General features: G+C 40.6%; 1 protein-coding gene across 1 annotated transcript in view; it reads left to right on the top strand.

Annotated features, from left to right (window-relative positions):
* Positions 1–1,318: 1,318 nt before the first annotated feature.
* Positions 1,319–24,415, top strand: part of mrps5 (mitochondrial ribosomal protein S5) — a 40,378-nt gene continuing 17,281 nt past the window's right edge. The window contains exons 1-6 of the mRNA XM_030071161.1: positions 1,319–1,413; positions 3,223–3,375; positions 9,228–9,353; positions 11,142–11,255; positions 12,306–12,425; positions 14,181–14,215. Of these exons, the coding sequence (XP_029927021.1) occupies positions 1,365–1,413; positions 3,223–3,375; positions 9,228–9,353; positions 11,142–11,255; positions 12,306–12,425; positions 14,181–14,215 (597 nt within the window). The 5' untranslated portion in view covers positions 1,319–1,364. The remainder of the gene's footprint in view (positions 1,414–3,222; positions 3,376–9,227; positions 9,354–11,141; positions 11,256–12,305; positions 12,426–14,180; positions 14,216–24,415) is intronic.

Consider the following 24,415-nt stretch of genomic DNA (forward strand, 5'->3'; position numbering starts at 1 on the left):
ATCATGATACTTGGGTATCAATGTGTATTGTATGTATAGGCTGTGTTTATCTTAAAGGTCACAATGGGTCATTTTATACAGTGATGTGAAGTCTCAAAAAATGCTCTCACTACAATGAACTGGCTGCTATGAGTCTCCGCTTTCCAGTCAAAGCCAACTGATGCAGCTCCAAGACTGTTTAGGCCCCAGTCTGCACAAACACACCATTTTACAACAGGCCACAAGAACACATGTGGACTGCAGGGTTTATGGCCCAAACTGCATGGGATCAACATAAGGTGGGCATGTCTGCAAAGGAGAGAGCTGTGGCTGCCCAGAGAACCCATTTTCATTCAGAGAGCTGGAGGTCAGAGGTCATAATAAAATAAAGAAATTGACTAATAAATCATTTTTAAAAAAAAAAAAAAAAAAAAAAGGAATTGTGATCCTTAAGTGAATCGACAGGGTTTCAAGCTTCTCCACCAGGCTGACCCAAGCAGATGTGATCACACTGATTAGAGTGTGTGCCATATACATTTACATCATGCATTATCAGGTTTCCCTTATCCAGATACAAAATCACATTTTAATATTGACTTCTCTGCTTTACCTTTCCCCCTCATGCCATCCTTTTCTCCCTCCTTCCTCTCCCCATCGTCCCATTTTCTCCTCCTCCTCCTCCTCCCCTTTCCGGTTATCATGTTCCTGGAGTAAAACCAAGGCTCCATGGGGTTTTATACAATCAACAGAAAACCTCCAGGAAAAATCTCCTTAATTTGTTTTTCTTGTCGTTTTCCCTCTGGAGCTGAGACCTTGTCAGGGAGGCAAGACAGAAAGACAGAAACAGGAAAGTCAAGCCAACATTATTCCACAGCAATGAGGCAACTCAAAGTGCTTTACATGAGGGACATAAAAATGGCAGAAATATAGGTATAATGTATAAATTTGATTTATGTTTAAAAGAACTAAATCAATAGTCAATATAAAGAAAAGAAGTAGAGATACAGTTAATGACATTCAAATCCAAAATGATACATTGGCTCTCATGATATACTGATCAATGAATGAATAAACAAACAAACAAATAAATGTTTATGAGATAAAGAGAAAGCCATAATCACATATTTTTCCCCTCACAAAATGGGCATTTATTTGAAATAGTTTGGGTCTTTTTATTTATTTATAAAATAAGTATTATCAAAAATGGTAGTCTATTGTATGTTAGTCTGTTGCTGCCACTGGTTATTTAAAAACGATGAAAAACTTTTTTTTTTTTTTTTTTTTTTTTTTTGAAAGATAGAGATAAAATTTGCCATTATCCGCTTTTTGAACAGGCACGTTTCAGACCCCGTGTTGTGCTCCGAAGGACCCGTCACAGTTCCAAGATGGCGGCGTCCATACGGGTGTGCTGTGCCCTCCGCATCACACTTGGAGGTGAATAATTTGTCTTTCTTCGGCATTATATCTGTATTAAACCCACTCAGTGCAGGCGGTCGAGCATGTTTGCCATATCTCCGTGCAGAGACGTGGTTGTTGTGTCCGGGTCCTCTGTGTTTCAGGACCCGGGACGAGGCTGTCATTGCGGTTTCCTGCAGGGCTGTCATAACCAGGCTGTCTGCGGCTCCTGAACATAATCTGAAAACTGCACAGAGATTACAGTAGATGCTCGTTGGATGCACTACTTCAAGTCTTATACTGTGACTGAGCTCACTTTAGTCTTTGCTCTTAGTTTGATGAGCGTGACTTCAGCCCCGTTGGTAAAGCCTGAGCTCGTTCCCAGAAACGCCATTTTGTGTCTGTGCTGAGTTTCACGTTGTCTTTTTAGTTGTTTTCGGCTGCTCCAGGCGCCTTGTACAAACTTAACTAATGCCTCTTATGAATCGTATGGCTCCACGCTTCATTTCGGCTACATCAGATATGCCAAGCATAACTTTATTTCAAAAGAAAGAGCCCTGAAATCACTTCTCCTAACCAGTCAATGTTTTCCATAAGGACTGCCTACTGGAAGCAGGTCTAACTAATATTTTTCAAAGGCCTCTCATGAATATGGGCTGTTTTTTCCTTTGTTTCTGTTTTTTTTTTTTTTTTTTTTTTTTTTCATCCTTCTTCCTTTGCTTGTGCTTACTTTCATATATGTTACGCAAATTATTAGCCATATCACATCTAAACTCTGTTAATAATGTGGTGGGCATACCTGCATGTCTTGTGAGTGTGTGTTCTTGATGTGTGTGTATGCTGTTATCAAAATGCTGTACTACGTTATGTATCTTTTTCTTTAGACCAAAAAAAAAAAAAAAAAAATTAGTATGACACACATGCGGCCTGGAGAACATCACTTTTCAAGCCCCTTTAGGGTTTTTAGGCAGTTCTCCCCCACATTTTCATTTTCATTTTATTTAGTATCTTTTATAAAGTTTCTTATATGTGTAAATACCCAAACCAAAGCAAACCAATGTGTTTGCCAATCCTTTATCTAAAGTAGCAGGAGGAAATTTTAGGGTGGTGCTGATTGGTTGATGGTCCCAGGTGACCAGCTCTGCTTTCCTTGAACTGACGGCACGTGTGTGTGTGTTGCTATTATGTATTATAGGTCTGTCCTGTGAGGCTGTCTCTGTATTTAATAATAATAATAATTATTATTTACATAGTAGTCTTCATACAGTGGGTGTAGCTCAAAGAGCTTTACAATAAAGTTTAGAAACGAGAATAAAATAAGAATGGGCAATTTAAAACAAGTCCAAATACTGTGTGATAAGTCCAGGCAATCAGCTGAAAAACAAACATCAGAGGCAGTGAATGACAAATGTCAATAAGTTATAAAAGTTGGAGATAAAATAGATTAAGATTTAAAAACAGTAAGATGCGTAGAAACAATAGAAGACATAAAAATAATAAAAAAATATATGAAAGAAGAATGAAAGAATACATCAAAGGGAGTGTGGCAGTTAGTTAAAAGCAATGTTGAATAAATAGGTTTTCAGGTGTGGTTTAAAAATGTTTACAGAGCCAGCATCTCTTATAGCCTTGGGTAGAGAATTCAATAATTTTGCTGCAGAGTTAAAAAAGGCTTTGCGGATGATTTTCTTATTTATGTGACAGTTTGTATTTTAAAAAACCAACAGCAGAGGATCAAGGAGTCTGTGAAGGATTATAAAACAACAAAAAATATGATGCTTGCTTGTATGCATGTTGATGTTACTTTCATACGTTTGATTTGCTTTAATAAGCGTTGCTCTTTTTCAGGCGCAGTACCAGTGCGTCCTGCAGTGGGCGCACTCCAGATGTCCCAGTTGGCAAGTCGAGCCTCGGTGGTCTCCCTCCAAAGAAACCCTGCATGTCCACTGGTTCCCACAGCAGCGTGGCAGCAAACCAGACACGGCAGCTTCTTTAACAAGTGTAAGTAGCAAAAGAGCTCATTAAAAGTGTTGCCAACCATGGACTGGAGTTACCCATTATCTTTTAAAAAGCACTGCAGTTAGTTTTAATGATCAAAATTCAGTCATACAAGAGCAGATGTAGATATAGTGCTTTTTTTTTAATACTTAATAAAAATACCTAATTGGTTTTCAAACTGCCCGTTTCCAACTAAGTTTTCGCTTTATGGCAATTACCAGCTCCTAATCTGGACGCTTTGTAAGTGTTTTTTGTAAGATCCAATAAAAACATATTGAGCTGCGGGTGAGCAGAGGCGTAGCGGTTTGTGACATCAAGGGGAAGAGATAAAATTGAATGAATTGATTTCTGCTGATATTCAATATCCTTAAAAGTGCTTCTGTGTATCATTTGTAAACATCAAGTTTTGATGAATTAAATGCAATACTTTGGTAAAATCCCTGTAAACGAATGAGGACATAGTTGAGATGACCAGTGATATGGTGTCCACTAATCTTTTTGGCCTTATTTTGGTAGAAAGGGTGTTTTGGTAATCTGAGCACCAGTACTATTTATTTGCCAATTAATCTGTTTAATTAATTTATCTATTCCTGGAAAAAATGAAATTATTTGACCATTTTCAGGCCAAAATGGTTTCAGTTGTGACATGTTGGAAATGGCTCTGAATTGAATCTTATCAAGGCTAATGTGTGCATCGTCTGCAGATGGAGAGAGCTGTGTAAAACCCTCCTATGCATGTTAGTGGGACTCATTTAGACAGCGAGAGAGACAGAGCGAGTTGAGGAGAGTGTTTTAAATGCACAGGTGCAGAGCTGTCAAAACATCCAAAGAGTATCTCTCACCCTCTCATTCCTCAGATTGTCTTAGTCTCTCGCTCTCGGTCGAACTCTGTTTCTCTGTCTTATTCAGTCTTTGTCACTCGCTCTGCTTTCCTCAGTTTGTAGGTAATTATCACAGCAGTAAGTATCTGTTGTGAGCTTGTCAACCAGTCTCACTCACAGTTTGCATCATGATGGCAGGGATACACACTCAAATACTGACACACACACACACACACACACACACACACACACACACACACACAGACCAACAGTTTTAAGTGCCGTCACAGGCAGATGCACATGGTTCGTCTGTCTTTAATAATCCTGCCTCTTTCCATTGACACTCTCTGGGATGATATGTCTAAATGAACAGTTCAGGTATTTACTCTCAGCAGAAGCTGATAAGTGTTTTTGCTCTTATTCCCTCGTTTTATTACCGGAGAGCAGGATTTTCTCTTTCAGCCTTTTTTTCTTAATCTATGGGTCATTACCCTAAATGGGCCTATATCCACACTGGGTGCAGGTCTGTGCATGATAAGAGTTTATTATATTTTAATTATAGTACCCTAGGCTATCCTGTATGTCACTTAGTGCACAGTTTTATTCCCAGGACCTCACAGAACCAAGAGAGCATATGTTTTCAGTACAGCTGGTTGTAGGGCGAATCCAGAGTGTAGTTTTAGTTTCATACTGTGTAAGGGATGTAACTAAAGTTTGCAACACAAACTTTTGCAATAATCAGTTTGAGCTGAAGTTGAAATGGTGTTTTTGGCTCTGCATTGTTTGAACAGTGGAGACCTTAAGCTTGCTGAGCCAAGTTTAATGCTACTCTGCTGAAGTAGTGGATGACACAGTGGACTCGGGCACTGTGTGGCAGCAGGTCGGCTTTTCCTGTGTGGGAAGAAAGCAGCAACAGGGCAACAGGCCAGCAAGACACTGTTAGTGAGCCCTGCCTTCCAGAGGCCTGTGCCATGAAGCAAGACTACGATTTAAACCAGGCGTATTTCTGTGGGTCAAGGTTATTTTCAAGAAATGTTGCTCTCCAAAGCAGGTTTAAAGAGGCTCAAGTTGTGACCATGAAGACGTGTTCCTCAAGACAAGCCTTGTCCTGGTCAGCCTAGTTTTCAGGCTGAGCTTTTACCCGTGTTACAGTCCTCCAACCTGACTGAAACATGGGCTTTTCTCCAAGGTTCCTCACGCAGCTCCACTTCAGTGTGTCACAGTTAGATGAGGGCTGCACCAGGACTGATACTGGTATCTCTACTGGTGCCAATCCAGATGTAATTCATAACAGACTGACGTTGTTGCTCCATGTACCAACCTGCAATAGACGTGCACACACAATGCAACTTGTAGTATTTCTATAATATGTCTGTAGTTAATCTGCCACTACTGTCTCCACAACAGTCTGTTAGCCTGGCTGTAGCTGGTGAACACAGAGCTTTCTTCTTCAGCAGTGCCTTCCCAGATACTTTATGCTGATTAAGGTGTAGCGCCACAGTGGCGTGTGCTGGTACTGCAGTCAAAAAAGGAAAACTCTATTGTAGTGGGCATTAATATGAATTAAGTCTGCTTACTAGTAGCTGCAAATGCAGTGCATGTGATCTGTTCAGGTTTTTCAAAACATTAAAGGAGTTGCCATAGCATGTGCACTCCTACACATGTTTGCATATGAAGCCGACCTCACCTATAGCTCAAATGTATAGCTTGGGAATACATTCAAAAGTCCATTTTTATATATGTTTGTTTTTGTGATAAGAGAATTTGTGTGGTTTACTACAGTCTCCTGTAATGTTGTACATAATATAATATCCATCCTGATTGAGCACAGTCATATTATCATTCTTGCTTGGCCTCCAGCATTGCTGTTTGTGGCTTTCTGGAGTTTTCTCAACTTCCTTGGGTTCTCACCAATACACCCAGTGAGGTTGAAGTCAGTGGAATGAATGGTTGTGGAGAAAATCAAAGGACAGACATGCAGATTCCTCCCATTTTAGTTCAGTTTAGGGGCAAGTGACCACATAAAAATATTTTAGAGCATTTCAGCTGAAATAGATGGTGAGGAGAGATGAAAGGATAGAAATGGCACATAGACCACACTGAATTGACTTTGTGTGCTGTCATTAATTATTCATCATCCTATATGGTTAATGTCTGCTGCTGTGTGGCTGTGAATCGTCACATCACAGCTCTCTCTTCCAGCCTGTCTCTCTTTCATAATAAATTGCTTTGCTCTGTGTCTGACTTATCAAGTCTCGTGTTTAAAGTCAGTCAACTTAACTGGTTCAATCCAGGCGTAAATTAGCCTGATGAAATGAGATGGAAGTTGGCTTTGTGAAACTGATTGATCCCAGACTGATTTTTCTCAGTTAATTTAAGTCAGGCTTTCCATGTTAAACACCAGTTTCTCTCAGCCTCCTTCATGCAGCGGCCCCAGCTACACACTGCATCATACTCACAGCATCACCATGGGAAACAGTGCCCGTTCAGGACTAAATGCTGCAATTAAATAAAGTAGAACTTTTCTGGAGTGTTGGGTTGTTTAGTTACCTGGACGTTCTTTGAGTCCACATGGTGGTGAAATCTCCTCATCAGTTGCTCTGCACTCTCCTGGACTGCTAATCCACGATACTGTAAATGCTCTCTATGTCTTCATTCATTTCCATAGTAGAACAGCCCCCAAAATAACACTTGTAGCACATAAACCAATGCAAACAAAGCAGACTATATCAATAAAAATCAAACGCATCATTTGTTGTGTAATTACAATTAATTGTGAAAGCACTGTCTGGTCATTTTTTCCTGGTGCAAGGTTACTGTGTCGATCCCTGAAGATGCTACTTTCTACTTCAGATTGGAAAATTACAAGAAAACAGGTTTTTACTTCCTCAAAAAATGGGTACTGGGACTTTTTTTAAATATTTTTTTTTTGGTATACTGTACTTTGTTTGTATTTGTTTATGTGCTAAAAGGGTTATTTTGGCACCTGTTTTAGTTCCACTAAACCCAGTATTGTAGATTAGTAGCCCAGCGGAGCACAGAGCAACTAATGAGGATATTTCAGCAGCATGTGGACTAACACTCTACCAAAGCTCAATTTTGCTTTAAATCTGGTTTCTTGGATTTTAACGTCAGAGCTGTTGTGCTGCTTACCCAGTGATAAATTCACCTGATTTTATGGTTGTTGTGTGTATATATTTATATGTGTGTTTACATTTGGGGTTACATGATGCAGTAATAAATCCCTCTCTCACGGCTACAGGTTCATGGCTGTCACTCAGCTGATAAACAGTCCAGCCTCTCTCCTGCTCCTTCAGCAGCAGCTAAAACATCCACAACCCGCTCCTACAGTCAAATCAACTGTAATAACAGTAACAGTATGGGGAAATGCATTCTCGCATTCAGTATAGCACATCTTCGGGTCAGGTGGACTTTAACACTAGAATAACAAAATTGGGGGAAAATGTGTTTGACCCTGTGGGAAAAGGGAGGTAATATTTTCTGGAAATTGAACTGCTGAAGGAATGATTCAGCTCTGTGAGTGTGTTTATCTGTGTATGGGTATAATCCAGAGGAGAGATGCCGAGCATGTACGCCAGGCCTCCCACCGGGGAGTTGGTTTCTGGGAAATCATGGAGCGAAGGGAGGGGAACTCAGGGAATCCGATAAATTCTCTTACAATAAATGAACATCAGAATTTATTTATTATTTATTTTTTTAACTCACTTTAAAACTTTAAAATCAATACCCAGTACAAATGTATCTGTTAGGAGTAGTCTGTTCTCCGTTGAGCGCTGGATGGAATCTGCAAAGTTACTTTTTCTTCTTCACAATGAGGTTAGTTTGAATGTCACTGGTCCTCAGCTTTTAACTTATGATACATATTTTCTGTGCCAGTGTTCTGGAGATGGTCTCATTTGTAATTTTACTTTCGTCTCAAAAGTGGGTGTGGTAATGATTTATCGATGCCATACTGAGTACGTTTACATGCACACCATATTCCGGTTCGGCTCAATATTCCGGTTAAGGTAACTGCGCCGCGGCAACTGGAATATTCCGTTTACATGTGACTTGGCATGCCCCCGTGTTTCGGCGTATTCCACTCTCTGACGTAACGCGACACTCAGCCGCGGGGGGCAGCAGCACGCGTATAGGCGTCTGGTCTGCCGGAAAAACAGACGAAGAAGTCTTCTTCCTCGTCTTATTCTACTTTTTCTTCTTCTTCTGTCGCTATTTCTATGTTTTCCCTCATCGATATCCTCCGTGATATTTAAGTCTTTCATTAGCTGAAGCCAGACTGCAGTCTCCTGGCTCTTGCTGCTGTTCGCCATGCCGTTTTCCCCGCTTGCAGGTAACCATAGCAACGAAGACGCCACAGAAGTCCTTGTGAGTCGAGCATGCGCAGTCGTGACTGAATATTCCGGTTCGGGGAGTTTTCCGACTAAGGTGGTTACATGCCCCAATATTCCGGTTGGAACAGGAATATTCCAGGGGGCTTATTCGGAATTCTCTCCAACCGGAATATGACCTTAATCGGGTTCGGTGCGTGTTTACATGACACGTGCGCAACCGGAATATTGCTAATATTCCGGTTAATACAGGAATAAGGTCTGCATGTAAACGTGCTCAATGTCACACAGTCCACCTTTAACTGCCGAGGCTAAAATCCTGAGAAAAGGTTACACATGATTAATTGTGGAGCCATGGGTGTGAATCAGCATCGCTGGGGACTTTGTGAGAATAGAATCAGGCTCCCGACCTCATTTTGACTTCATAAATCCTCTTTTTGTGTTGCTTTGGGTACTTTGGTGTCTTTTGTTTGCAGTGACAGCTTAGTACTATTTGCCAGTGAATTCTCTATTTATTTTTTGCTGGGCGCCATTGTGTGTTTCAGTGGAGGGTTGCCAGATCTCTCCCAAATCTCCATTTTCCCTCTGTTTGGTTTTCAGCCTCGTCTTACAGTGGCACTAATCTCTGTTTCTTCCTTGTTTTGTGTGTGTGTGTGTGTGTGTGTGTGTGTGTGTGTGTGCGCAGTGACGGCTGAAGAGCTATGGAAAGGTGTGTTGGCAGAGACCGGGGCTGGGGCCAGGAAAGGCCGAGGGAAGAGGGCCAAGCGCAAACTGAAGAGAGACCTGAACCGAGGACAGACCATCGGAGAGGGTGAGACACCACCTGCCTCTCTCTCTGTTTTTTTTTTTTCTTTTTCTTTTTTTTTGTTTAATTGTTTTGTTTTAACCCAGTGGAAGCTGACTGAGCAGTATGTTTGCTTTCAGCGGCATCCTGTTTCCCATTCACTCAGATCCATGCATTCTCCTTAGATTTAATTACATTTTGTGAAAATGTGTTAATTGTAGTTTTAATTTGTAGACGTTTTATTTACACTTATATTTTTACTTGTATTTTTAATGTTAATGTTGGATAACAAATATATTTGTAGGTAAGATGCAGCTGTGTAGGTGGACTGGGCCATTACAGCAGCAAATAATAATGAAAATAGGATGCACCAAAAAAAAAAAAAAAAAAAAAAAAAAAAAAAAGAATAGAATAGAAGAACAGCAGAGAAGGAGATGTTTCAGTGTCATGTCAATATGAATATGGTTAGTGATTGCAGCAATTAGAGGGTGATCAAAATAGCAGCAGCACTAGATGGAGAAATAATTGAGACCAAGAAAAAAAAGGAATAGAGAATTTATAAAGAATAAAATACATGCAGTACAGAATATGCCCACATCCTCCAAAGGGTTCCTTAGCCATTTTCCCCTCAGAGATCAAAAGTATTTCTGATTCTGATATATAAAATATTATTATATGTGCAATATAATGTATATGAAGTGAGAGGAAATATGGAGGAGGAACAACAAAATCCAGGATATAGATAGGGTGTAGGACTATGACATGAGTCATGCTGCCTTTATTTTGTCAGTGTTGTTTCGTGGCTTTCTGAGCCTCTTTTTTGGCCTGGCCTTTGAAAGCTCCTGAAGTGGGCAGTGGTGTACATTAGTGTCATTATGTGCTATTCCACAGTGTCATTTGTCAATACGTGTCTGTACCCGCATCACCAAGAAACTGCCCCACATTTGGCGCGTGCATTTGGCAGGGATTCTGATCTCGATGCCGTTTCAAACCTTTGAAGCATCAAACAGCTTTTTTGGTTGTTGCTTTTTCGTTCCCTTCCTCTCAACTCCGTCCCGAAAAATGCGAAAACGTCTCCTTCCTTGCTCCGAAGTTATGCGCTGTCTGTTTCTAACTAACGGCAATAAGCAGATGACGGACATGACACAGACGCCTGCTAGAATATTCAGTAGTTAATGTTGATTAATTCATTACACAGCTCTATTAGGGAGCGGCATCACTCTTCATTCTCTCCGCCTCTCTCTTGTGCTCTCTTTATCTTAGTTTCCATGGGCCCTCTCTTTCTTTTTGGGAGGTTGTTTTTATTCACTTTTGTGTGAAAGGGAAGTATCAGTCTTCATTCTGTCCATCACCGCGTCGCTCTTGTTCTCCGTCTCCCTGTTTCCTTCATTCACTTAACCCGACCATCTCTAATTCATCTCTGTCTCTTTCACCTTCTGTCTGTCTTTGTGTTGGAGTGCATCAGACACTTAGACGCTGGAGAAGGCTTAAATTATCCAAACCTCAAGCCTTAAAATAGTATCTTAATACAGTCGCTATGCCCAGTTTTTTGTGACAGGCTGATTTTGACAGCCAGAGATGCAAAGATGCACCAAAATGTATCTCGGTACAAAATAAAAAATACCCCCCAAATAAATGCTCGCTTGGTGCTTGAAAATGTCTCCATCTCATTGCAGCTGTTCATTCTGTGTGTTTCTTTTTTTTTTTTTTTTTTCCAGTCTCACTGTTGCCTCTCAGCTCTTATTTTCAAGGATTAGAGGTCATGACTTGGAAGTAAAGTCTATAATAAACTCTCCGTCTGTGTCTCTTTCTCAGGTCGTGGTGGTTTTCTGTGGCCTGGCCTCAACGCTCCGGTGTTTAAGGGGGGAACGCTGCAGAACATAAGCCGCAGAGGGGAGGCCGAGCAGCAGGAGGTGCAGGCTGAACTAGGTACACTCACACACACCAGTACGCTTGTGTATACCAACACTGAGACACATGCAGCATACACGACTTTTTGTTAGTCTGGCAAAAAACTAGGCAAGTATTCTGATGTTTCTGGCAGATTTATGTGGTAAAACTTGTATGACGATACTATAATTAGTACTATAACATCAGTGAGTAATGAAACTCATGAATCAAATCATACTGTAAACATAAACATTTTTATTGTTTGCCACTGAGTAGAATTTGGATGGAAATCAGTTTAATTGTTTTGCAGCACAAATTGAGAATGCTTCATGGCACAAAACAGGAAGATGACTTTGTACTTATACCAGTATATTATACTTTTATATTTATACAAGTATATTTACCCTAGTTTCATACAGGAAGAGTTTTGGGGCTCTTTAAAGGAATGCTCAAAAATTTGGGGCAAAAAACCCTTTTCTCGACTTACCCAGACAAGATGTTTGGTACCATTTTCACCTCTGTATGTCCAATAGTTCAGTTCCTGTTAGTAGCATTAGTGATGTTAGCTTAGCATAAAGACTTGGAGTCTATAGCAGTCATTAGCCTGGCTCCGTCAACATGGAAAAATAAACCTTACAGCAACTCCAAAGCTTTCTTATTTACACAGTGTGTCATGTGTACTTGAAATACATGTTTTGGATTTAAAAAAAAAAAAAAAAAAAAAGAGTCTTTTCAGGAGAAGTGAGATGGTAGGAATTGTACCTGCTGAACACATGTGTCCTTCCGCCTAGCAAAGCAATCAACGCACCGCTGTATTTGCATCGGAACTAGACGGAAGGATACACATGTTGAGCACTTATGGTTCCAGCCATCTAAAATGACTCTCATTCTCATGGGAAAAAAAATCCAAAATGTGTATTTAAAACAAACAAGACATTGTGCAAAAGTGTGGTTATCCAAACGCAAACCCTGCCTACTACACCGTCTTTGCTGTTGTCTGAACATCATTTCAAATATCATAAATATCACATTTCGACATGAACTGTGTGGCGTTTGTCTCTGAATGTGTGTGTGTCGTTTGTCCTGCAGTGCGCCAGAGAGACGAATGGGAGAGGAAGAAGAAGATGAAGGTGAAGAGGGAGAGAGGCTGGACGGGACACTCCTGGGGAGGCATCAGCCTGGGACCCCCCGACCCCGGACCCAACGGAGGTAGCTCACACACACACAAACACATCCCTGATCCTGGACTGAATGGCGCACAAACACCGTTTGTTAATGTGTGTGTGCCTGTGGATGTGTGTTTGCGCACCTGACAGAGAAGGTGTAAGTGGATAAGAGAGACAGTGTGTGTTGTTTGTGTGTGTAAGGCTAAGTGTTGCCTGGAGCAGCAGTGAGATCCGATGGAGAGAGTCTAGATGATGACACAGCAAGGCACAAAGGGAACACACACACACACACACACACACACACACACACACACACACAGGGAGAATGGCATGGAGGCATGGGGAGAGAAAAAATGTTTGTAGTGGAGGAAACAGAGAGGAAGAGATGGAGCAGTCGAGGAATTATGAGGTGTATCAGCCACCATCAAGTGTGTGTGTGAGTGTGTGTGAGTGTGTGTGTGAGTGATAGGCCAGTATGGTGGCCCATTAGATGAAACGACTGATGGAGAGGGGGACTGGACTGAAGAGTCAAGTGGGACGCTCTCCTAATATAGAAAGTCATCTCTGTCTAATTTCAGTAGTTCCCTCTCGGCGGATGACTTCACCCAGCATGATCATCTTAACACACACACACTCTCTTTCTCCTTCCCACACACTCTTCTGTTTCCCTGTTTTTCCCTTTATCATTTTTCCTCTTTTCCTCCTCGGTTCTTTTTCTTTACCGTACAATGCCTCGTTCTGTGTCTTTCAACACTTTCTGTCTCTGCCCTCTTTGTTTCATTCCTGGTTCTTGTGTCTTTGTTTGAGTCTCTTTTCTCCCTCTTTCTCTTATTCAGTTTTTTCCTCAACATTTTTCCCCTTTTCTTGCTCCCAGTTCTCTCCTTCTTCCCTCAGTTCATCAGTCCACCCCTCTCTCATCCTCTTTTCTCTTGTCATGCTGCCCTCCACGCTTCCCTTCCCTCCTTTCTCTCCTACTTTTTTCACTCGCCTCAATACCTCTGCCATTTGTCTCCTTTCCTTTCTGTTTCTTCTCCTCCTCTTGCCTCCTCTCTTCTCCCCTTCTCTGTCCCACGTCCATCCTTCTCTGCTCCTAGTTTTGAGTTGTTTCAGTACAAACGAATCTCCCTGAGCTTTTAACAAGCTCACAGATAAAATGCTGACAGCAAGAAGTAACAGTCTTTTATTTAAAAAACAAACCAAAAAAAATGTAGTATTGTGAATTTTGAATTTTAGTTTGTTTACTTTTTTTGTTTTCTTTCTCTGTCGTCATGTAGCCGTGCTCTCGCTCTCTTTTCCGTGCACGCTTTTGTTTGCTGGTTCTCCCTCTGTGTTTTCTCTCTTTATCTTGTCCCATACGTTCCCCTCCACACTCTCTCGCCTCTGTCTCTCTCCCTCTCTTTCTTTCTCTCTCTCCCTCTCACACGCACTCACACACGCATGCACAAGGCTGTTGCATGTGAGTTGTAGCAAGGTTGGCTGATCAAGTTTAGTTTCTGACAGATGGTAGACTAATGTCCCATTTGAGGTGTGTGTGTGTGTGTGTGTGTATGTAAGTGTGTGAGCAGGCTACCATGAAATCTTGCAGAGGTCACCGACAATGAGATGTGTTGACTCTTCTGGAATTTGTTCCGCTTTTGGCCGACAGGAGTGAAGTTTAATCTGGTTAGAGTGTGAATTTGTGTGTGCATCTGTCTGCATCCACATGGGCTTGTCTTTTTTTTCCCCTAACTGCTTTTTTCCCTCTCCTCTCTCTCTCTTTTTTCTCTCTCTCTTTTCCTTCCTGTCTGTCTTTCCACAGAAACCTATGAGGACTTTGACTCCCGTGTGATTGAGGTGAGTGCTTCATTGTCACCCCGCAGAACAAACCACATGGCTGTCTGTGTGAGTCCCTTCAGCCGGTCCTTCAGGCTCTTGAAAACAGCCCGTCTTGCTTTAAGCCCGGGATACACGAAGCCAACTTCAAAGAACAAGCGCTGCTGGTCAGATGGCCTCGCACGGCCTCATGTTTGCCGCTAAAAGATGTCTAGAAACACCACCCAGCCTCCAGCTGATGGCCGACATGCAGCACGTGGAAGGCTGCGTTCAGACAGCGTCGGGCTTTGCGGCAGAAACTCATGGAGTCTAATTCATTTTGAAAGGGGGGGTAGTGCGTTCTGGCCACACAGAGGGCTGTGCAGGAAAATGCAGCGGCATCCGGCAAGACAAGGCTTGGCCACAAGAAGAACATTTGTTTTTTTTTGTTTTTCCAGTCAAACATGTTTACCATGTAGCATTGTGGTAGGGAGGGGATAAAGCTCAAAACCTGACATCTCACAATGAGGCCGTGTAGTGACACACACACACACCAAAAAATGCACAGTGGCTGATCCTGTCTTGAATGCAGCCTAAACCTGAAAGCTCTGGCTCATGGAGCGCAGTGAGGCTATGAGTGGCGTAAAAATGATGCCAGTTAGCATGATTTTCACGCCACACTGAATTTGTTTGGTTTCATTACAGGAAGCAGGAATATGTCTGATGAGACATTGCAGCTGGCTCCGGCGTTGTCAGCCTGAATCGTTTTTGTTTGTAGAAGATTTGTTGACCACAGCTAGCTCTTTCTGGTTAGCAGGCTTGCTTGCTAGTTAGCACAGTAGACCTTTCTCACAGCAGCCATTTTGGCATGAACTAGCGGTTAAACACAGGTGTTACTAATGACATGAGTTAAGGCTCTGTTCCAGTTAGGTTTACCAGCTCCAGGGTCCTGGGGCCGGATTCTCTAAAGGTTCTTACCATTAAATTTCCTCTTAAGTTCCACTTTTTTCTTATATTTAAATAAAATTGAAATTGAAAATTGAAATTGAAATATATTTGGGTTTAAGAAGAATCTTAAGATATTTCTGAATTCACAAACAAAATATCTTAAGAACCCAAACAAAAGATCTTAAGAATGCTCGCAACTTTATTTGTATGTTTTTTTCTTAAGTATAAATGGGATTCTTGAAATAAATTATCTTACTATTTTTCTTGAATAGTATCGTAACTTTAAGACAGGTAAAGGTCGTCTTAATTAACCACATGCTGTGTGAAGGTAAGCTATTTTTCAAACATCTTTGATTAATTTAGAGCCAAATTTGATTATATAACATAGATTAACGTAGTAATACCTTAATAATTTTACATTGTATAAGTTAACCTAGAGATAATCATTATCTAAACTGTAATTCAGCCTAATATCTAAGCCAGTATTTAGACACATATAAGCTATTGTTTCTGAGTCTATATGAGGACATTTTGTTTAGCCACCAATCACCACTCGTTAGCTAGCACTGTTGCAACTAATGTAGCACTAATGCAACTAGCTAGCTACAGTAACGTTAGTTAGCTAACGGTTAGCTAACGGTAACTTTTCGAACTGGTAATTTAGTTGCCAGTCGTTCATGCTTGTGCTCGCGAGGCTGTTTGTTTACATAAAGGTAGATAGTTGCGAAGTTCGTAAGTGGAAAAAATCAAGAAGTTCGCAAGATAATGTGTAGTTCTTAAGAAAATAACGGGGAATAGCACTTGAGAACATTCTTATGAACTTCAGATTTTTTCCTCTTACACAGCGTCTTAAGATTATTAGTAAGAACTTTTTAGAGAATCCGGCCCCTGCTGCTGGTCATGCTGCCTCACTGGAAAGACTGCACTTTATTAAAACAAAACCGTCATTAATGTCATCACTACCACCTGTGTTTACCTGCTGTTCATGTCAAAATAGCTGCTGTGAAAAAGGTCTTTTATATGGATCTCCATTTCTCTTCTTATGCCTCGATTAGTTTAGGCCAAACAGCCAATCAGAAAGCTCTTTCTCACCAGCAGCCTGACTCAAGGCTGACCCATCTCTGATTCAACATGCAGTGGCCAGTAAGCCACTGATGAGGCCTGACCAGAGCCATCGGTGCACCTTGTCAAGGACTGTCAGGTTTATCTGCTGGGGAGAGAGAGAGGCAGTTTTATCTGATGCTGAGTCGTGGGAGTTTTCAGAAGTCTGTGATGGGAGATTTCAGCTACTGACATGTGATGGCATACCCACAGAGGAAACCAGGTTCCCCAGCAAGTAAAAATACTGGGGTTCTGATTTGTTTTTCTTAATACAAGAAAGCACAATTTTTGTTATGTTTGGGGCATTTATTAAACAGGACACATGAAACACAGCGGCTTCATGGAAAATCAATTCAAACACTAACAAAAACTAACTTCATTTTGCACAGTCAGTCAGTAAAATGTAAACTGTTTCATTTAGAATGCCAATTGACTTACACAACCCAGCACATTCTCACACATCCTCACACTTAATTACCTCACATCACATTACAGTTGTAATCGCATTATTACAAATGAAATTATCAATTTGTTTGGCGTTCTCTGTGCACAATCTATTAATCTCACCTTTCAATAGTCATCCTGTAAACACTCTGCTCATTAATTATTCACAGATTAGAAGAAACAGTAAAAGCAGTATTAATAGTGAACAAGTGTCCAGGGAAGACCAGGGACGTGCGTAACAGTGCATAGTGTGGTTTTACAGCCACTCTCCACTATAGTCATGAAATATAACAATGAAAAAGCTGTAGTGGGAGTGGTGGAAAAATTCAATCTGTCATGAAAACATCGATAGTACCTTGTAAAGCAAGGATAGCTGCATGTGAGCACTAAATTTAATTTCATTTTAAGCTGTGGTGTGGGAGATCAGATAGTGTTTAATTTTGTCCAGACCAGGGTTGTATTCCTGGCAGCTTTTGAACAAGAGCCTGGAAAACAGCTTTGTTTTCAAGGCAGACATCTCACCGTGCTATTGGACGCTGATTTGATTTTACTGATATCTCCGTTGTAAGTGTGCTATTGTCAACCAGAGACTTCATTTACTGAGTTGTCTTCAGAGAGCACCATAATTCAATTCAATTTTGCCATTACATTTACTTCACACAAGAAGTGCATGTCTTTCAATCATGAGCTCCTGGTGAATATCTTATTTTCAAACACGAGGCTTTGTGTTATTTATGGTCAATGGAAATTTTTGAAAAAAGCTATTCTGAAGCCCGGCACCTCATCTAAATCCCACCAAAATTTGCATCAGTGCTCTTAAAGTGTCTATAGGAAATAGAGCCATATGAATGAGTTCATTTCCAGAACACATCATCTGTCGTTTTTGGAAAAAAGAATCTGCTGTTCATCATTCAGCGTTTCTACAGCATGACACATCCAGCCTCTGAAAGTATTTCTAGTTAACCAAATACACAAGTTTGCTTGCTTGCTTGCTTCTTTTGTGAAGAACTATAACTCATTTTCGGGCAATCAATCCTTTTGCCAGAGAGGGTATTTTTTTTTAAATGGTAGAAATCTCATTTTGGAACAAAACAGTTCATATTTTGGAATGTGAACGCTGGAAAAAAGCCAGACACCTCGCCTCCTAAAAAGTCTGTTAAAAGGCAGACACTGTATCAAATTCTCATTATTGATAACCTTTGTCCAAAACCCATTTCTTTGAAAAATCAAACAGTGACTCACTAAAGTACTGCAGTTCGCTTCCGAAATGTGGGTGAACCTTTAAATGTCCTTTTTAAGACTTGATCTGAACTGAAAAGCTGTTTTATATGTATTAACAAAAAAAAAGCAAGATGCTCATTTAAACCCAGACATCTCTGGATTTTGCATCTTTAGGACTGTTAATATTGTAATACCTGGTACAGTGGTGCAGAAATTTGCCATACGTGGGTTGCAGTGGCCCTGATTCTCCAAATAAAATTGGCATTCATTCTCTCCATAGACATTCATAGTCTCAGTGTGAAGGGTTTAAGCCCTCAGCCGAACCAGCTGGCTAAGGCTGGGATCAGACAGCATGTGTTTCAGCAAAACGTGAGGCACACGACACTGCCTTTTTTTGGTGCTTGAGGCAGTTATTGAAGTGCTGGAGGTGACCTTCTTTCATAGGTAATCCCACTCCACCACTGTCTGTCACTTGTCAGGCAGCATTTTAGCTTATTTTGTCAGAAACTGATCTCTTATTTGCCAAAAGCACGGATAGGCACGGGGCATTTGCTTTGGCCCTGTTGCAGAAAAAGAGCAGCAAAACACCAAATAAGAAGATCCGTCTGGGTCCATGGAACTCTCCAGAAGAGAAATGAACAAGGGTCATATCACCAACTCATCCAAGAGCTTTGTCTTGATGATAGATGGCTCCAGAAATATTTCAGGTTGAGCAAAGATCAGTTTGATTAACTTTTATCTATAGCTTGGCTCAGGATCTATAAGATACAGGCCAAATAAAGGAAAGCATCTCAGCAGCTGAGCTCTGAGCTTCTGCCTGAAGTAGGCAACAATGTTGCTGTCTTAGTGAGAGGTTATTAACTCTTACTTTGTGAGGTCTTAGGCTAGAGACAGGAAACATAATTGGAAATTTAAAAAGAGGAAAGCAGCTGCAGTTTAGAAGTTTTCAGCCTTGTGATGTTAAGAAGAAAATATCTTGCCATCTTTGTTGATGGTGACAGCTGTTGCAATGCCTTGGACCTCTTGTTTTTATCACGATAGTCACAGTTTCTTAAATCATATAACTCAGGGTGGGCAGACACTGCTACGGACAACTTTGCCTCCATTTTCATTATTAACAACCATTGGCAGCAGAACCCAGCAGAAGAACTAACCACCTCTCTTTTCATCTGATTGTCCAGCAGACAATGACAGGCCAGTGATGTCGGGTGAGTGCAGCAAAGTAGTAAAGTAGGATGATTTTCAGCTCTGTGCACATAAATGTGAGGCCTCTGCTGCACAAATGAAGCTTGCAAAACGCTCCAGTCGTGCTGGAGCATTTTGCAATTGGAAGAAGTCGCCTCCAGCGGCTAAAAGCATGTTTGGTCTGATCCCAGCCAAAGAGTTGATTCTTTATCATAATGTTTTGGTGGGGGGTGTTAAAATTAAGGGCACAAGAATTTATAGTTATGTTTGTTAAGAGAATAACTGTTGATCCCAAACTGCATCACAAATGACATATTAGATTATCGTTCAAATTATGAATAAATTAATTAATAATAGATAAAAGTGGTACATTTGGCTACCAATCACACAGGACAGGATTTTTTCAACCACAAAGATAAAATCAGATGAACTGATGCCTTCTAGAGGGACATGCACAGTCATTTCACAGTCTGATAATGTATGGTAAGTTGAGCCGACCCCGTTAAAATGTTCAGCTGAATAATCCAATTCCCCACAGTCAGCACTAGCAGATTGTTCGGCCCGTAGAAAGGAAGGAAAGAAGTCTGATAGCGGAGGAAGTGATGTCGATATGTTAGGGAAATGGCTTCTCTTGTAATATTGGATTATTGAATAGGAGCGATAGGGCTATTTAAGTGATATAGCAAATGGTGCTGCAAAGATAGGAAGATAATTTAGGTTATGTGCACGGAAGAGAACAAGAGTGTGAGCTTGTGTGAGTGTGTGTTAGTGTTCAGGCATTTTATGTGTCTGCGTACATCAGGGAGATTGTGTGAGCAAAATGCTGCATTTGTATGTGTTTTTTTTTTTTTAGCTTGTGTGTTTTTTCTTTGTGTACGGTGGAGAAATTGATTTTGTGTGAACAAGAGAACGTCTCAGGATTGTAGGTGTCACATTTATAAAATCGTTTTTTTGGCAAGTATTATGTCCCCTGCTACGCAGCTCCCTGGAGACAGAAAAGGAAAGGAAGCCACATTTTGAAGCGGGTTACTGCCGCTTCTCCAAGCCAGTCAGGATCAAAGGAGACTGAACTCCTGGTGAACTCTTTAAGAGAATTAAAATAAAGTAGCAGTGAAATGTGAATTGGGGGCTTGAGTGATGAGTGCAGCCTGACTTACTTGTGATTGTGGTGAAGTAACTAAGGGTTCCTGTGCTCAGTAAGTGAAAGTTATGACAAGAATGATTGATTAGGAAATCGCTAACGAGCACAACCTTAGAAAAGAAGCCGCAGAAAAGAGAGACAGGCTGTCAAACAGACATTATAGTGACTATATGGACAGACTGGAACATGTATACCAGGGCACAAAATACAGGTTTTATTTGTTTGTTTGTAAAAAAAAAAAAAAAAGAAAATAGAAAAAGAAATATTTTATTGACTTCTGCTGGCAAACAGTAAGAATTTAAACAATACTGATGGCACATAACTGGCCAAAATGATGGATGGATGGATGGATGGATGGATGGATGGATGGATGGATAGATAGATAGATAGATAGATAGATGGATAGATGGATAGATGGATAGATGATGGATAGATGGATAGATGGATAGATAGATGGATAGATAGATAGATAGCTGTACTTTATTGATCCCAAACTGGGAAATTCTTACATTACAGCAGCAATGGAAACATAAAATCAAATTAAATTAAATAGAATAAATGCACAGATATATACAATAAAGACTATATACAGTAAAAAATATAAACATCTAACAATATGGAATGTACAGATGGTAAATAGGAGATATACATAAAGTCACATTGCCACCATGGAGACTGAAGAGTTTGCAAGCTGATTAGAGCTGAGATCTAAACCAAGTATCTAAAGAAGGGACAACATTTCCCACGCAAAAGTTACAATTCAATTCAAATTCATTTCTTCTTTAATATGAATGTTTCTGTAATGTCTGACCCTCATCAGATCCACAACCGAGGATGCACTCAAGGTCTTCATGTTCAAGTAATTTATCCACCGCAGCTCAGAGCCTCACCATCTAAAACCTGTTGGAATAAATCCTAATCTGACCCCTGAAATTGTTTAGCCACAATAGTATATTTCTTAAATGTCATATATCAGGTCAGGGATCTGAAGGTTTTCACATAAATCTACATCATCATCATCATCATAATAACGTTTATTTACACTCCACTTATTAAAAACTTGTGCTTTACAACAAAGTGGAATAGAAATAAAACAAAAGAAGTGCAGTTAGAATACTGGATGATTTATTGTATTTCATTCAGAGTACTTCAAATTTCCTTTAACAATGTACTTTGACATAATAATAACTTACAGATGTGTAATACATCATAAGTTACTGATGGCACATTTAAATTAGGCTTAAGTGAGTGGTATCATTTTGTCTGTTTCCTTGATTTAAAAAAAAAAAAAAAAAAAAAAAAAAAACATCAGACTTTGTAGACAGAAATGATGAAGGCCACGTGGTTATTAGTAAACAGAGCAGGCAAGTGAGATCCGATAACAAGTCGTCACTGCCGCCACACAAGCTGCATGTTAATCCCTGGTAGGAACAGGGCCACTGTTTGGTTCAAGGTGTGATAGTGCTCCAGTGACATGAAGTTCATCGTTTATCTGCAATGGAGTGATAAAAACATTTAAAACATCAGAGTAGACGGCTGTCATTTTGAACTGATATTTCTTTCTTTATTTAAATCCTCGGAGTACGCATTGAGAGAGAACCCTCATTTGCACTGGTGTGAAAATGAGTGTTTCATGCTAAAAATAGAAATCAACCTACAGTGAAGAATCCATTATAGAAGAAGCACAGAGACCAATTTGTCTGGTAGCCTCAATAGACCAGAATGCAATGCAGCAGCACCACATTTTGGGTTTTGAATAAACAACAGCTCACAGCTGCTCTCGCTGTAACAGAATAACTCTGGCTCTGCTTCTGCTGTTGCTGCTCCAAGATCAGGTCTGATCTCTGCAAGTAGTCAAAGTGCACTTTGGGAAATGTAGGAAATAAACTAGATCACCTAGAAGCAGACAAGGCAGGCTTGGGGAAAGTCGGTACAACCCAAAAGTGAAAGAAGAAATCACATTAGGCCATCGGGGTGCAGAGAGCAGGGATTTTGGGGTTGAGTGCCTTGAGTGAAGAGCAGACTCCTTTTCATTGAGTTCCCTTGGTTTTCCCAGCCAGTCCACTAAATTAAAGCAGAAAAGCCACTTCCCTGACCTTCTGTACCCTTCAGCGCACTGCCGTCCCCTCACCAAGAAAAATAATATTGAAATATACACACAGTGCTGGGCAGCCGAGGTCAATGAGAAGCAGGGGAACCAAGACTCTTGGGAAATGTGTGTGTGTGTGTGTGTGTGTGTGTGTGTGTGTGTGTGTGTGTGTGTGTGTGTGTGTAAAGAGAAGCCATATGAACAGACATAGTTCATTTAGATTCTCCCTCTGTCGTGCTGTACTTTACAGTAATTCAATTAGCACTAATGGACCTTTCCAAACTAACCAGGGCAATGCCACACACACACACACACACACACACACACACACACACACACACACAGTATACAGTACACAGTTTCATGCAGGTAGGCAGAGATGTGCGCACACACACTGATATAGATTCGTGGACACACTGGTATTATGAAACACACATACACACACATTACTAGTGAATTATTACATGAGCACGATGGCCCATAATGTCTTGAGGCATTAAGAATCTCATTGCATTTGTCGTGTGTGTGTGTATGAGAGAGGTTAGTTCTGTTCATTTTTTGTCTCTTTTTCTTAATCATTTTCTATTTGTGTTTTTATTTTTTTTTTCAACTTTCAACACACACACACACACACACACACACACACACACACATAGTGTCCCATTGATAGTCTTCCCCAGTCCTCCTGTCTGCATAAATAAGAGGGGTGTCACAGACATTAGGCTCCCCCCTGGAAACTGATGGACGCTTTTATGGTGCCATCCTCCTCTATAAATATATCCTCTGTATATATATGTGTGTGTGTGTGTGTGTGTGTGTGTGTGTGTGTGTGTGTGTGTGCACGCGCACTATAAATTCAACCCTAATGAAATGAAAAAGGCTTACCGGAATAAAAGGCTTGTCTCCCAAGGACGATGACGCTGGCATGCCATTAGTGAACGGTTCCAGGAGGACTGGGAAGACGGGGTGGGGTGGGTGAGGGGGGTGGGGTAAATTTGGGAAGCAGGCAGGTGAGAGAGGGAACAAAGTGAGAGGGAAGTCGAGAGAGGAGGCCGACGGTGGAAGGCAGAGCAAGACGATACACAACTTCATGAGGCAATATTTGGAAATGCGAATAAGAGAAATGAGAATAATCATTTCCAGTAAATCAATCACAGTGTGTCAGTTTGACTTTATTTGTCAGTACCAAAATACTTCCGGCGAAAAATATTGTCATACATAACAAGATTTTACGTGTTTATATCAACAGCTATGGAGAAAAATGCTTTTTTACCATTAGGTGTCAGTATTTGGTTACTCTTGTTTTACTCATGTTTGGTTACACAAAAGAACAATATCTGAGGTATGGGAAATATTCTGCAATATTCTTTTGGCAGTATTGCAAACAGTATTTTCTAGTCCCTTGTATCAATAACTACACTTCATTTTCATGTGTTATATAGGGATGGGAAGCAGCAGGGACTCTTGGATGCGAATTAAGTATTGTGATCTGGTTTTAAGATATTGTGCAATTTGGATTTTTTAATGGGAAACTGTGGAAAGAGCTTAATCAATTTACTTTGAGGTTTTAACATTTCCTGCAGACCTAAAAACATAAAGCAACAAGCAGAGCAGTCTGAGGCTGATATGGACTAAACGAGCTGCTCATACAGCAGCGCTCATGCAGTGTGTCCAGGGTCATCCTGCATGAGCAACACGCAGCCAGGTCTATGGAAACAAGCCCAGGACATGCCACCTGGCTATCCAAAAAAAAAAAAAAAAAAAAACAGAAGCCCAAAACACACAACCTTTCTGTAACTTGTAATTTTACAGTTTTCTTTTTAACCAATAATTGTCTAATTTAAATTTAATTTAATTGCCTAATAATTGCCTTTGACTGCTCATCTTAGTTAATGTACTGTATGTCCTTTTCCTCCTTGTCTCATCATCAGCTCTGTTTCTATGTAACACACAAATCTCTCTCTCACACTCACATATATACACACACACACACACACACACACACATACAGGCAGCAAACCCAAATAAGCAACTACACTTTAAAAACAAGCACAAAGAAATGCATCCCGCGATCCTACCAATATTTATAAGGGACTTTATGGAAAAACAAGCC

The sequence above is a fragment of the Myripristis murdjan genome, chromosome 15 (assembly GCF_902150065.1).
Source record: "Myripristis murdjan chromosome 15, fMyrMur1.1, whole genome shotgun sequence".
Lineage (NCBI taxonomy): Eukaryota > Metazoa > Chordata > Actinopteri > Holocentriformes > Holocentridae > Myripristis > Myripristis murdjan.